Here is a 13,894-nt window from a genome sequence, read left to right as displayed (position 1 = left end):
CTTAGGGGACTTAGGGGAGGTGTGAGGAGGTGGATGAAAAAATTGTTGAGGTTCTCACCTGGACTAAAGCAGCGATGGCACACAGTGGTCCAGTGCTGCTGATCTCCTGGAGCTGAGGACTGAGGAGGACGGAGGAGTCACAGGAACCTCCTTCAACCTTCATCTCCATCAGGGAGTAGGTGTTTCTGGCGCTGTACTCCACCAGGTTAATCAACAGACCCAGACCCTGGACACAGGAGGTCATCAGACCCTGTCAATCATCTGAGGCCGTGTGTGTGTGTGTGTGTGTGCGTGTGCATGTGTGTGTGAGAGACTCACCAACACACAGATGTCAAACCTCTGCTCCTGTGGGAGGAACTGAGGAACTCTGAGAACACAGTTCAGGGCAGTGATCATCAGATCCTCCTGTTCTCCAGTCTTTGTGCTGCCCCACTCTGAACAACACACACACACACACACACACACACAGGTCAGACCACGTCAGCGTGTGACAGCACCACCTGCTGGCCGTGTGGGTGCCTCCTCACCGTTGTCGTGCGTCAGGTTGAGCAGCACTCCGATCACGGCCCTCATACAGTTCTCCACAGCTTTACCAACCACCGCTCCTCCTGAGTTCACCTCCCTGTTGTACCTCCTGATCAGCTGCTCACACCTCCTCAGGGCCCTGAGAGAAGAGGAGGGGGAGGACCAAAGGAGTCAGGGGCCGCGGGGGACAGGAGAGAATGGATTTTATGAATTTTATGAATATACCAATGAATGTCAATATTATGAATAAACAAAAAGAAATCCAATAAATTAAGTCAATACTCAAATGGTTCCTGTGCACTGGTGAACCAAAGCAGCACACACACACGGTCACACACACACGGTCACACACACACACACACACACACACACGGTCACACTCGGACAGATGCAGGAGGTTGATGATGTCATTAACCAGATTAGAGTCAATGAGAGTGAGGGACATCAGGACACAGGAAGTGAGGAGACGAGTGGAGGGTCAACTCAACACCACCTCCACAGTTTAACACACGCAAAATAATCTGTGTTAATCCAACAATGTCCAAGTAAAACAGCCATGAAAACTCTGACCTTCCTTCAGGTGTTAGGTTGGACCAGCATCACGTCACCAGGTCGCCCTCGGTGCCGTAACCTCAGCTTCAAACCATTCTGTTCACAAACCTTGACTCCGTTGTTCCTCCTCCTTTAAACCTTTCAATGTTTTCCACAGATTTCTGACTAAGCTTGACATCTTTCTGTGTCATTGTTGAAATTCTTTGGTGGAAATCAAACTGATTGTGTGTATGAAACCACGTCTGTCCGTGTGTGTGTGTGTGTGTGTGTGATTGAATTAGTGCTGCAGGCAGCTGGGGGTGAGCTGGGGTTAAAACTGAGAGGACGATAGCAAACAGTGACAAAGACGAAGAGGAAACAGGAGCAGACACACACACACACACACACACACACACACACACACAGAGAGAACAACAACAGGAGTGTGTGTTTGGTTCTCCGGCCCACCCCCCAGTCCTGACAGTTAATCGAGTTAACGTGGGGGACAGCTGAACATTCAGACTGTGTCAGCCGCTCAAACAGCAGCTCTTTGTGGACCTCCCTCCTCCTCCCCCTTCCTCACCCTCACTGCAGACGTCCTGCAGGGGGCGAAGGTCCGGTCACACGGAGGGTGAAGGGGGCGGAGCCGAGAAGTGAAGCGACACGGCGGTGACATTCAGCCGAAAACGATGGATGAAAATCTAAGAAATCGGCCTTTGGTTAAGGGTTCAGGTCAAAGGTCAAACAATTCCTCGGGTGAGGAGGATCACAGGTGCGTGTTTCCTTCTCCCTCACTTTCCCTCCTCACATCCTGACTGTATCCGAGGTCAGTGCTGTGACTGACAGGAGGTCACGACCAGGAAATTGAACCACAAAAATCAGACCATGTTTTTCATAATGATTGTCTGTAACAACAGGTCACAGTCTCACGGGGTCGTCTGGTTAAGGACGTGACATCATGTGCTGGAGGTGGACAGGCTGCCCCTCTGTGGACAAACTGAGACGTAGCTTCACTACTTTCTAACTCTTTTCTGTCTCTGACCTTTAAATGACCCGTCTTCAAAGACACGAAGGAAAAATAAAAGACAGCAGAAAACCTGAGGGTCGACTCCACCCACTGGATCACAGCTGCCAAGACAGGACAACGAGACGGAGCGGCTGAAGACAGACGTGTGGAGGAGCGAGGGAACTCACCTGGCTGAAGAGATGATGAGAGAAGAGTCTTTGTAGGCGATCAGGTAGTTCTGGTTCTCAGGGTGGTGGACCGTGACCTGGATTAGACCAACACACACATTTTTAGAAGACTATGTGAAGTCATCTGAACAAGTGTGTGTGTGTGTGTGTGTGTGTGTGTGTGTGCGGTGGACTCACACTCTCCAGGACCCGTAAACACCTCTCGGCCCCCCACAGTGAGGAGCCCAGCTTCTCCTCATCCTCTTGGTTCAGGTTGTCCACACATTCTTTCACTGCAGAAAAAAATAAGATAAAATAATTATAATTAAATGATAAAATAATAAAAATATATTTTTTGGCCACGCCTACTTTTAAACCCCACCCTGACCTTTGTCGATGATGTGGTCCAGTCCTCCCAGCAGCCTCAGCTCCTCTTTGAACCAGTCTCCTGCTCTCTTTGAGGTCAGAGACAACAACGTCTCCATGGCCAGGTGACCCGTCTGCAGGGACAGGACAGACGCTCAAACCACATACAACCACTAGATGGCACTCTTCTATGGACCAACTCTGAGCCATCTTTGTTATAAACATTTTGTGACCAAGATCTGAGTTTATGTGTAGATTATTATTGGGCTAATATTTAGCCTTTAATGAATGAACTTTTATTTACCTACAGAAAACTGTCCGTGACTAACTTTCATTTGGCTAACTTTTAGCTTCAGTCCTCTATTCTTCTGGCTAAGACAACATTTCACTGCATGCTTTTCTCTGACATAAGTGACCGTTAGTGGTTAGCCTCAAGAAGCAGGTCAAGAGGATTCTAGGGTCAAACTGCAGCTCTGAAAGGTCATGTGACCCGACTGTCCGACTGATGGACAAGATAAAAAACAATTTGCATTTGTTTTTTGTTCTTGCTGAAAAATTCCCTCCTGAGCTTTTGTAGCTCTTCCAATAATATCTACTGTACACACGTGTAGGAAATGTGTGTGTGTGACTCAGTGTGAACTGCACCGTGATGTTCTGCAGGTCCAGGTGTTTGTTGTGCACCGTGTCACACAGCTTCCTGATCCTCTCTTTCATCTTGGCAATTTCCCGGGCGCTGAACTGAGCACTGGAGTCAGCCACGGCCCCGCTCCCCTGGTCCTGGTCCTGGTCCAGCTCCAGGAGCCGGATCATCAGGTCCAGACAGGAGCGGTCCAGGTCCATGTTGAGGCGGTCTCGACTCAGGATGTACATGAGTGAGGCGGTGCACAGAGCCAGAGTCTGAGGAGAGCAGACGGTGAATTATTCACAGCTTCTTCATCAGTTCGTCTGCTCTGGTGTTAGGATGAAAAACATGAACAACTTCACAGAGACCACAGTCAATAATGTCCAACTGGACCACACGCTGGTCTGAGCACCAACACTGACTGTCAGTTCAACATGGACCACAGTCCAGACTGGTAGAACAGATGTGTAGGCTGTCAGTCCTACCGGGTGTTGAGGGGCATCGTTGAGGGTCTTGAAGACCTGGGCCACTTTCCCACGAGCCCGCAGGTGCATCCTGAAGCTGGGCATCGCACAGCGGGTGGCGAGACTGATCACACTGAGAAGGAGAAACGTCAGAGGATTAAATGGAAGAAAAGAAGAAAAAAAAAGAACCTGAACTTTAGCTCTGAGAACTAACCAGCGCCCTCTGCAGGCTCTCACCTGAGGCAGCGTGTGTTGAGCGGCTGTCCGCTCTTCACGCCCGTGGCCAGATACTCAAAGTCGTCAGTGAACTCCTGGTTCTCTCCGAACTCCACCACGTCATTGAAGTGCTTCACGTGCTGCACCACGGTGTACAGCTGCAGACACAGAGACAGGGGGCGATAGAGTGAGCGGTGAGGTGTGGGTGTGAACTCGTACAGTGACAGAGCAGGTCTCTCTACCTCCTTGTGCTCCTTGTGACATTTGATGGTGGTGACGGTGTCCTGGTACAGATCAGTGGGCACGGTGACACACTTGGTGATCTTGGGGGGAGGAGGCGGAGCCTTGAAGACGGCGTCGTCCTTGGGACCTTCAGGCTGCTCTTTGCTGGGTCCTGCTGTTGACGCTGTGGTCTGAAGGAACGACAGGGAGACGACTGGTCGTCAGTCGACATCGACACTAAAATATTTCTGATCCAAGTCGTTTCCTACTAAACTTTGAATGATCGAAATATGAAAGATAAAAACCAAAACCAAATACTGGAGGACACTTACAGGGGACGGCTGCGTCCGTGAGTGTCCAGGCGGCGGCTCCTCTTCACTGTCCACCGTCCAGTGTCTGGCGTTATAAACAGCTTTGGTCGGAGACTGTGAGATGAAGAGGACAAACGGAGTCATGTCTGTGAAGGCTGTTCTAATGTAACGCAGAACAATGAGACAAACGTGTCTGAAGGGAATGGAACATTTCAGGTCAGTTCATCAACGACACCTGAGCTCCTGTCAACAATCGATGGAGAACTTAGAGAATGGAGAAGTCAATTTAGAACTTTAGAGAAACTCCTGAAGCTGAAGATGTAAATACAACTGAAGAACAAGAGAAGGGGGGGTGAAGGGAGGGGGGGGGGGGGGAGAGAGGGGGGGGGGGGGGGCACTGGAGTAACTTTGGAACCAGGACGCTTTTGTTTTGGCTCCACTTCTGTCCTGTTTTAAGTTCCTGCCAAACCTGTGGTTACCAGGGTTTTAAACACAAAACTGTTGACAAGGATGAGAGACAGAGACAAAGAATGGGAGAGAGAGAGAGGGAGAGAGATGTGTGTCTATGCATGTGTTTTTGTTCATGTTTATGTGTGTGTGTGTGCTCCCTGCAGGGTTAATAAAATGAGACAAAGAGCAGCTTTGGTGAGGACTTGGACCATCAACTCTCTGGATTAGAGCCTCCTGCAGGAACCTGGACTGACTAATGGACTGACGGGGGAGTGGGGTTACAGGAAGGGGGGAGAGGACGAGTGACCTCATCCAGACCAGATATTAACTTCTTTGGGTGAACTTTACTATAAGTTCACCCTACTCTGCTCCAACAGATGGCGATATATCACCCTTGCAATGGTTGGTGTCGCTGTTCTGCCTGTTAGCTGTTAGCTAACAGTTATACATATAGTAGGGTTGAGCAATATAAAGTCCATCCATTAGTGACTGTACTGTGACCCAGACTGTAGGGGCTTTACTGCCCCCTGCTGCCAACAAACAACACTGAGAGTCCTGGACGATCATCTATGAAACCAACCAATCACATGGCAGAAGAATCTCCAGGACGGATTATGGCGAAACCAACCAATCACATGGCTGTCACGCAGAAGAATCTCCAGGACGGATTATGGACCACATCTCACAGCTCTAACATTTAACAAGTCATGACACACAGACACCAGTGAGGGGCGCTGTGATAACACCTGTTCACTTGCAGGTATTTCAAAAGTATTCTGTTTGGATCAGGTTTCTTAGGGACACTCATAATTCTACTGACCTCCAGCCTGGCATGTTCAATGTCACTGTGTGTGTGTGTGTGTGTGTGTGTGTGTGTGTGTATGTGTGTGTGTGTGAGACCTTTTTCTGAGCACTGAAGATTCTCCGGAATGTGTCGGCAGGATTCTTCTCCTGTGTAGGTTTCGGCTGCTTCTGCCTCTTGGGGCCGCAGGCCACCACCTTGAGCCCCTCCTCAGAGAAGTCCAGAACATCTGCAGACAGAAGAGGAGAACCCTGTGATGTCACCATCTACAGCCCCTGGCCCAGGCCTGACGCTGCTGTCACTGTCATTATCTCCATCTGACTCTCTTCACCTGCTCCTCCTCGCTCTCCTTTTCTTCTTCTACTTCTTCTCTCCCCTTTCTTCTCCTCTTTCTTTGGCTCCTCACCTTCTGTGACGCTGTTTTCTCTCCTCTCTGATTTCTTCTTGTTCCCCACAGCAGGAGGTTTTTCTGGGTTCTCCAGCCTCTCGAAGGGGTCAGGAGGTTCGGACGTTTCTTCTTCTTCTTCAGCTTCCACAAGTTCAGACTTGGTTGCTGAAATCTTCTTCTTCTTCCTCCTCCTCCTCCCCCTGGATCTGTCATCGTCTTCCACGCCGTCGCTGTCGCTCATGTCGTCAAAGCCGAAGTATTTGATCTTGTAGCTGGAGGCGTGGTCTGTGCTGCCGTCGCTGTTCGCCTCCTGGTGCACGTCAGTGTCACTGAAACCAAACAGGTCCAGCTTACTCTCCTTCTTCAACTTGGTCTGGGTCTGTCTGCACCTGTGGAGATGACGGCATGTTTCAGATAACAAGTACGTTAGCACTTAGCAAGCTAGCTTCTTTATATATGTATATATATAACATATATATATATATATATGATTCATTTGAGGTCTCTGTTTAAGGCTAACCTTTAGACATTTCTGGCTATCTTTTAGTCTCTGTTTAATTTGTCCCTCACCCTGTGTTCTGTTGCTCCGTCTTCTTCCGTTGCCATCCTGCTTCTCCAAGATCTGTTGCGCTGCCTGAAGCAGCAGTACTGCTGCCACTTGGGGGTGCTGTGTCGCTGCTCAACTCTTCCACTGTTCTGTCCTGAATGGTGACATTACACACAGACAGAGAGGAAGGGTGTAGCACCGTGTAGTCCCTCGTCCTGCCCCGCCCTCGGCCACCGCCCCTGCCGCCGTCGGACGAGGGTTTGGAAACACTACAATCCGACCAAGAGCTCGCACAGTCCTGCGCTTTTCCAGGGCCTTGTTTGTTTGGCCTCCTGTACGTCCGACAGTTTGAATTCCTGACCAGTGTTGATGAGGACGAGGACGATGTCTGAGTGACTTGGGACGTCTCCACCAGGAAACCAGAATCCCCCCCCGGGTCCTCCGTCTCAGCGGGGGTCTGGAGATGGGGTGGAGTCGGCCGCTTCTCGTGCCGAGTTTGTACTAGGTCACAAGAAGCGGCAGCAGTGCCTGCTGAAGCCCAGGAGAGCGTGGGGGCGGGGTTACGAGGTTCCTGACTGGGTGACGGGGGGCGCAGACCCATGATGGCGTCCCAGGAGTCGTAGGTGGACTCGGCCTTGGACCCTGTCTTTAGGGTGGTGGTCTGAGCCAGTGGCTTCTTGTCACTTTCTGAAGCATTTTGGTACCATGAGTAGCTGTGCTGCTTCTCTGGTAATGACACAGAAGTCTGCTGCCTCCCTGTGGTGAAGAAAGGAAGCAACAATTAACTAATGAATTCAATAGTTTCTAATTAATTTTGTATTCTATACATTACAAGCTAAAAATTTTAAAAAATGTACAGGTTCAGGAGGGGGCAAGAGCAAGACAAGCTATAGTGCTCATTACTGACCTCTACTGTCCATTTGCATGGTCATTTTAATGAAAGTAAAAAGCCTTCTGTATTATTTCACTCAAGAGAACAATACAATGAATTAATACATAAAACAAGAACAAAAAAACCCCAAAAGATTCACTATTTTATAGGACGTTGATGCAGTGGAGAGTAAAGACCAGGCAGTGAAGACCCAGGACAGACTGTATGAGACTTGTGGAATATAAATCACTCTTCATTTCATCAAAAACGGCATCTCCTGAAGTTAAAATCAAATAAAACATTCAGACAGAATCAACAGACTGGTACCAGTGGGTCAGAGCTCTGAGAGTTAGAGTTTTTTGCTCAAATGTCTCCATTGTCCCTGTGGTTTGCTGCAGCAGTGACCCAACACTGGCTTACAGCTACAACGGTCAACGGTCGGGCTGCCGAAGTTCACGCAATAACACCAGTCACAGGAAACGACTTTGACGCCACTATATTTTGACACAGGAATTACACACTGAGCTGCACCAGGAAGTGCTGGTACTGGTACCTCCATCAGTCCCAGATCAACTACTAGTACTAGTTTTTATTAACATCTTCCAATAAAAAGAACAGAGGAAATGAACAAACTACTGTCGTCACACGTGCTGAAACGTTTCAGACAAAGTGCAAAGCATCATGGGGGATTCTCCTCCCATAGTCCAACAAACTACAACTAAGGCTGTCAATTGATTGACTGTGATTTTTATTTCTAATCTGATTAGTCCTGGGGTGTCCATGGACTGATCATGATTCACCATAACCAACTGTGACTGGAGTTAATCCCAACTTATATGGCAACATTTCTGGAGAAGAACAATTATCAACAGCAGGTAGAGATCGGTTCTGTTTTAATCTGTGACTAATCCAAATGATGATACGGTGGAACCTCGGTTTTTGAACTCCTGAAGTTTGTTTGTGAACCAAAGTTTGAAACTAAATACACAAAAAATAATTAGAGCTAACAAAAAAAAAATAAACCAACTGAATAAAGAATAACGCTACAAAAAGAAAAGGAATTTTCATTCATCCTTACTGGAGCTGAAGAGTCGTGATTGTGAATTTTCACCCTTTCAAAACGTACATTTATGACAGTCCTGTCTACAATGTCTTTGAGGTATCAGTACGTCCCAGATTATTCAGGGGAATATTCTGGCCTTGATGAACAGACATTTGAACATATTTGTCAACAATCGTCATAAAAGCAAACGCTTCTTTAAGGAAAGGAAGGAGAGTGAACTCCTTGTCATTGTGACACAGCTCACCACTGCACACAGACAAATGTGAGCTCTGCTTTAACCCATCACCAAAGTGAACAGTGGACAGCTTCTTTGAGCAAGTGAGTGGGGGGCGGTGCCATGCTCAGAGCACCTGGGCAGTTGGTGGATTTGAACCTGCAACCTTCCAGACCCAAGTCCACTTCCTTCCTAAGCCACCACTGCCCCAATAAATACTGTGGTCAAACTACATTTTTATTAACGAGAACAACAGAGATCATAACTACTGATAGAACCACCTGTACGACTGAAAACAGGACACACACACACACACACACACACTGACATACTTAGACACAGGAGAAATGGAAGGTGGGCTGTGACCCACTAACCTTCCCACTGCTGCTGCTGCTGCTGTTGTTGAAGCCTCCTGTGGTTTTTTTGTTGTTTGCTCTTCATTTTAAACCCAGACAGAAACTTGTTTTGCAGCATCACATTAGTGAACATCTGTATTTGCACAGGTTTTCAAACAGGATGTCGGTGTCATCACACTGACAGTGCGTGCTGTCTTCATTTTATCACGGAGTTTGACTGAGCGCAAAAGAAAATGGGTCCAGCAGGACTGTGTGAGTCAGTGTGGACAGTCAGCTGCGGTGTCTCACACACACACACACACACACGTACCTATCATCTACTGCGACCACTGCTTCTGTTTGTTCAGTCCTACTTTGACAACGTCGCAGCCGCGTCTCTACAGACGGAGGTTCAACCTCTGCACCAGCTTTCAGAGACCAAACAGACTTTGTCCACTCAGCATGTCCACCTGGGCCTTTGACTCACTACACTACAGAACACCGTGAGGTCACTGTTGTCTTCTACTGTGGCGTTAGGCAGCCAGGGTTGGATGATGACAGATATGGTTCAACTCAACCCAGTGTTGAAAACTTCCCTTCAGTTCATACTTGACTCTAGAACATTCAGTTTCTCACAGCAGAGACAGACAGTGACTCCAGTCTCGTCACTGGCTCTGCCTGTTCAGACAATCCAGTTGAAGTAAATCTGCTGCAAGAACGGCAGGACATTTTTGTCCTCGTCATTTAGAAGCTCCTTTTCATCTTGATTTCTGCTGCTTCCATTTTTAACACATTAGATTATTATCCATCAGGAAAAAGCCTTAATTAAAAAACATTAAATGTAAACTTAGAATGTAAAAACATCCTGTCTAATACTGTTGTACTCTGTGTACTCTTAGTGTCACCAAACATGCGTTTACAGAGTCAACATGGCTGCTCCCAGTAAACAGACGAGTCAGCGCTCCGTTCAACTTGGTTTGGTTTGTGCTTCTGCCAGCTGGAGATGCTGGTGTCATTGACAGGTGGTCGTCAGCTGGGGGCGACACCAACTGACTGTGACGGCAGCTACGGCCTAAATGATAAGACCTGATTGGTCCTATTAGATTCCTCCCAAAGTGACTAGAGTCAAAGTAAAAAGTCAATCGCAGACGAGACGTTTCCTAACGCACTAATGATGGTGGTAAACAGGATGACAACAAAGTACAATAATTAATCATGATTAATCATGAGATTGTCCATACATAACTGGACTCAGGACAGGACACACGTCTGTTGACAAATGTGACTGTTTTATGTCAAACGTCTGCTTGTTGTGACTCTCTCAGCCCTACGTACGTCAGTTCCTAACAAAATCAAACTTTTAAAATCATGAACTCTTGGTGAAAATATTTTTCTAAGGAACTAGAAAAAAAAAAAAACTTCACTGCATCAAATTCCCAAAAAAAAAAGCTGCTGGACTGTAACACCATGTACTTCAACAAGATCCAGGACCAGGACCAGGAGTCTGTAACTCTGATTCTACTTTTCACAACCAACACAAGAGCAGCTTCATCAGAACCCATTCAGTCTCCGTGTCTATAAACAAAGAAACAACAACTATTGGAGAAGAAATGTCAAATGTCTTCATGTTGAGGGACAGATCATCTCACTTCTTTCTGATGATCACGTGGCCCAAGACCCTTGACTTTAACTGTTTTTTTTTTACCTTCCCCTGTGACGTAAACTAATTCAGGAACATTTCATATTTGGGTTCTTTAAAACAGATCAAAGCTAATTTACTAAATATTTTTTGACATGTTTTCTTACCTATGCTCTTACTGCTGCTGCTGTTAAAGAACCGTGCTGTGTTCTCCGCGGGCCTCGGGTGGCTCTTCTCGCACGGCAGCCATGACAGGTCTTTGGTCGGCCCCTGGAGGTTGGACCTGCTTCCAGTGTCCAGAAAAGTGCTTGGTCTCTCTGCTCTTGGTGGTTCTGCAGAAGATGGCTTCACGGGTGAAGGTTTAGTGCTGCCGTTTCTAGACGACACAGGTTTTGACTCCTCGTCGCTGTCAAAGCCAAAAGGATCCTCCAGGCCATCATCAGAGGGGCGGGGCTTTTTAGAAACGTCCAGCACAGAGACATTCTTGGTGGCACTGGGGCGTTTGGAGCCCACCTTGGCCTTGTAGGTGGTGTCGCCCCATTTGGTGCTGAGGGTGCCCCTCTTGGTGGACAGAACCTCGTCGAACTTGGACGTGCCCTCTCCGCCCTTTCGGCTGTAGGTTTTACCAAATCTGGACGTCATTGTTGCTTCTGGGTCATATTCTCTGCAAAAAAAAAGAGTGAACACTGAAACTGTCAAAGTTACAAAATCAATGGCAGAGGTCAATAATCGGTCTCTCCAATAAAATAACAATGTCAATTCTTTTTACTTTCAAGAATGAAATTGTTTTGTAACGTGTATGACTTTAATGAGCAGTAATTAACTGCTAATTTGCAACCTTTAATCAGAAAGGCTTTAATCTCTTTAAAAGAGCCTTGATCCTTAAATGCTTTACTTTTTTCTTTCATCAATTATATCTAGGAAATAAATACAAACTGGCACTGAAGCTAAAGACAAACAAGAAGGAAGAGGCAATCACAACAGGACAAAGATGCAGCAGCAGCTTAGAACAAGGACCAGAGAGAATAAGAAACAGAGACCTGGAACATTCCGGAACACTTAGGAACAGTTGATGGATGCAGTGAGATGATTGGACCCCTGACATGTGTGGAGGCCTTTTTATGAGGCCACAGACAAAACTGAGACAATTTATAAAGACAAGGTGTTTATGATGCAATAAAAGGACGGTCTGGAATCTCAAGATAACAGAGATGAAGGACTGTAATATGTTTTCATGCAACATTGACGTCACAAGAAAAGCATTCAGTAGCTAGGACATATAACAGACTAATCACAGGCTGTTAGTCCATAAATAAGCCAAGGGTCTCTGTGTCAGCCTGTAAAACATGAATAAACAATATTCATATAAGAATATTCTATAGTAAACTGAATATCATTTAAAAAAACTAAATCGGTGACATTAAAGCATCACCTTACAAAGGTTGAGGAACAACGGTCACTGTTTTCTATTTTTCAACATTTTAAGGGAAAAAATTCCTAGTTAACTAAATGTAATGAATAGTAGAACAGTCAAAAATCTGAATTATGAAGTCAACACTGAGGTCATCGTCGTTATACAAGTGAATTGTTTGTGTAACAAAATACCTTGTTTAATTGGAGGTGATGTTTCACAACATAAAAATCGTGAGTGCAGACGGCTTTCTTTGACAATGACTTTATCTGCCATGAAATTTTAACTGCACGTATTTGTTATGATCAGGGAAATTCCGTCATGACCGCCAATTAACTGCCTATGATTTATACTGACAAAATCAACAGAATTTGTTCATGTGACATTTTATTTATTTATTTTCTGAATAATCCGCCGTGTGGTGTTTATATAAAGCTGTGTGAACGTGTGACAGTCAGCAGCTCCGCAGCTTCACTCATTCGCAGCTGCTTTGACAAAACAAGGCTAACGCTAGATAGCTGCTACTCAAAGCTATCGTTAACAAGGTGTTACCAGTGCTGTCAGTACATGATAGCAGACAGATAACGGTCAAGAAACACATAAAGGATTGAAGCAAATGATGAAGAAGGAATTTACAAACATATATGTCAAGTTGTTACATGATTTTATTCAGCATTGGCTCATCGTTTAGCCCTTAGCATTGGCCACAAATCCGATGACGGCTAAGCTGAAGCTAATAGCTAACAATAAACAAACTGACATCGTGTTGCGTAAGGAAATTCTACCATCAACAAGTTAATATGAAAAAGGACATGATGTCTACATTTTTAAAAACTTACTTGGTGAGCTAAAGGGCCGATCCACTTTAAATAAAACAATCTGCAGCAGCGGTTGTTCGCCAGGCTCTGGAGCGGAGCGTCTGCGGCGGCCTGCTGCTTCCTCTGCTCCTAGTTGCTTTATTGCTAAAAACAAGCCTTGAAATAAGTCACTCAAGGTGGATGTATGGATGTGAACGATGCCAGTAAAAGCCGCGGATCCAGAGCGACGACAAAAGAACGATCTGTCAAACTAAAGCGACAAACTGTACTCCTAATATCGGGCTAAAAGCCTCTCGATTGTCTTCTCCGGGTCTCGGACGAAGTCTTCCATTGGCCTCCCCCGCATCGTCAAGATACAATAAAGAATTACGATGTACCGGAGCAGGCAAATCTAGTCAAGAAAATAAAAGCATACATTGACCGCGGTAGTTTGCCTTTCATAGCGTTTTCAAACACAATTAAGAACTTAAATATGATATGTAATCACCATATTTAAATATATTTAACTATGAAAAAACGTTAAACATCCATTAACAGCATAATGTAACTTTTATCGGAAATTTGCTCTATTTTCGGGAACTTGCAAGTCGAATGTGCGGGTTTAAACCGGAGATGGTTGCATTTAATGTCATGAGCTTAACATAAACAGCTTCATGGATGTTATCATTATTAATGCTGTGTTCGCTTTCTTTCACTAAGCTCGTAAAACAGTTCTTCAAGGGTTAAAAAAGTAAACGTAAGGCAAATATATTATTTTGAATTTTGAAATCTGTTTTATGATACGAAACCACTATTAACAGAAATTCACGTTTAACAACGGACTTATATCTAATGTTCAATCTATGATAGAACTTAATACAAAAAATTATCTTTTACTAAAGTGCTAAAAAATTACATTTTATGTTACTTTAAATTAAATAAATTTA

The 13,894-nt window shown here is 45.7% G+C and overlaps 1 protein-coding gene across 2 annotated transcripts; it reads right to left on the bottom strand.

Moving 5' to 3' along the window:
• Positions 1 to 10: 10 nt before the first annotated feature.
• Positions 11 to 13,311, bottom strand: LOC103382256 (wings apart-like protein homolog). 2 transcript variants are annotated; one of them, XM_025058162.1, is made up of 16 exons: positions 12,990 to 13,311; positions 10,907 to 11,403; positions 6,641 to 7,373; positions 6,014 to 6,459; positions 5,781 to 5,911; positions 4,452 to 4,544; positions 4,140 to 4,310; positions 3,919 to 4,055; positions 3,703 to 3,814; positions 3,241 to 3,492; positions 2,618 to 2,729; positions 2,428 to 2,522; positions 2,251 to 2,327; positions 528 to 664; positions 319 to 434; positions 11 to 226 (listed from the first exon to the last, which is right to left on the bottom strand). In XM_025058162.1, the coding sequence occupies exons 2-16, from the start codon at positions 11,379 to 11,381 to the stop codon at positions 11 to 13; spliced, it is 3,303 nt and encodes a 1,100-aa protein (XP_024913930.1). In that variant the 5' UTR covers positions 11,382 to 11,403; positions 12,990 to 13,311. The 2 variants fall into 2 exon arrangements, with proteins under 2 accessions (XP_024913930.1, XP_024913931.1); XM_025058163.1 differs by having other exon boundaries at positions 6,089 to 6,459; positions 12,990 to 13,310.
• Between the last annotated feature and the right edge of the window lie 583 nt (positions 13,312 to 13,894).

The sequence above is a fragment of the Cynoglossus semilaevis genome, chromosome 8 (genome assembly GCF_000523025.1).
Source record: "Cynoglossus semilaevis isolate Cse_v1.0 chromosome 8, Cse_v1.0, whole genome shotgun sequence".
NCBI classification, from domain to species: domain Eukaryota; kingdom Metazoa; phylum Chordata; class Actinopteri; order Pleuronectiformes; family Cynoglossidae; genus Cynoglossus; species Cynoglossus semilaevis.
This window is presented reverse-complemented; position numbering and strand designations above follow the sequence as displayed.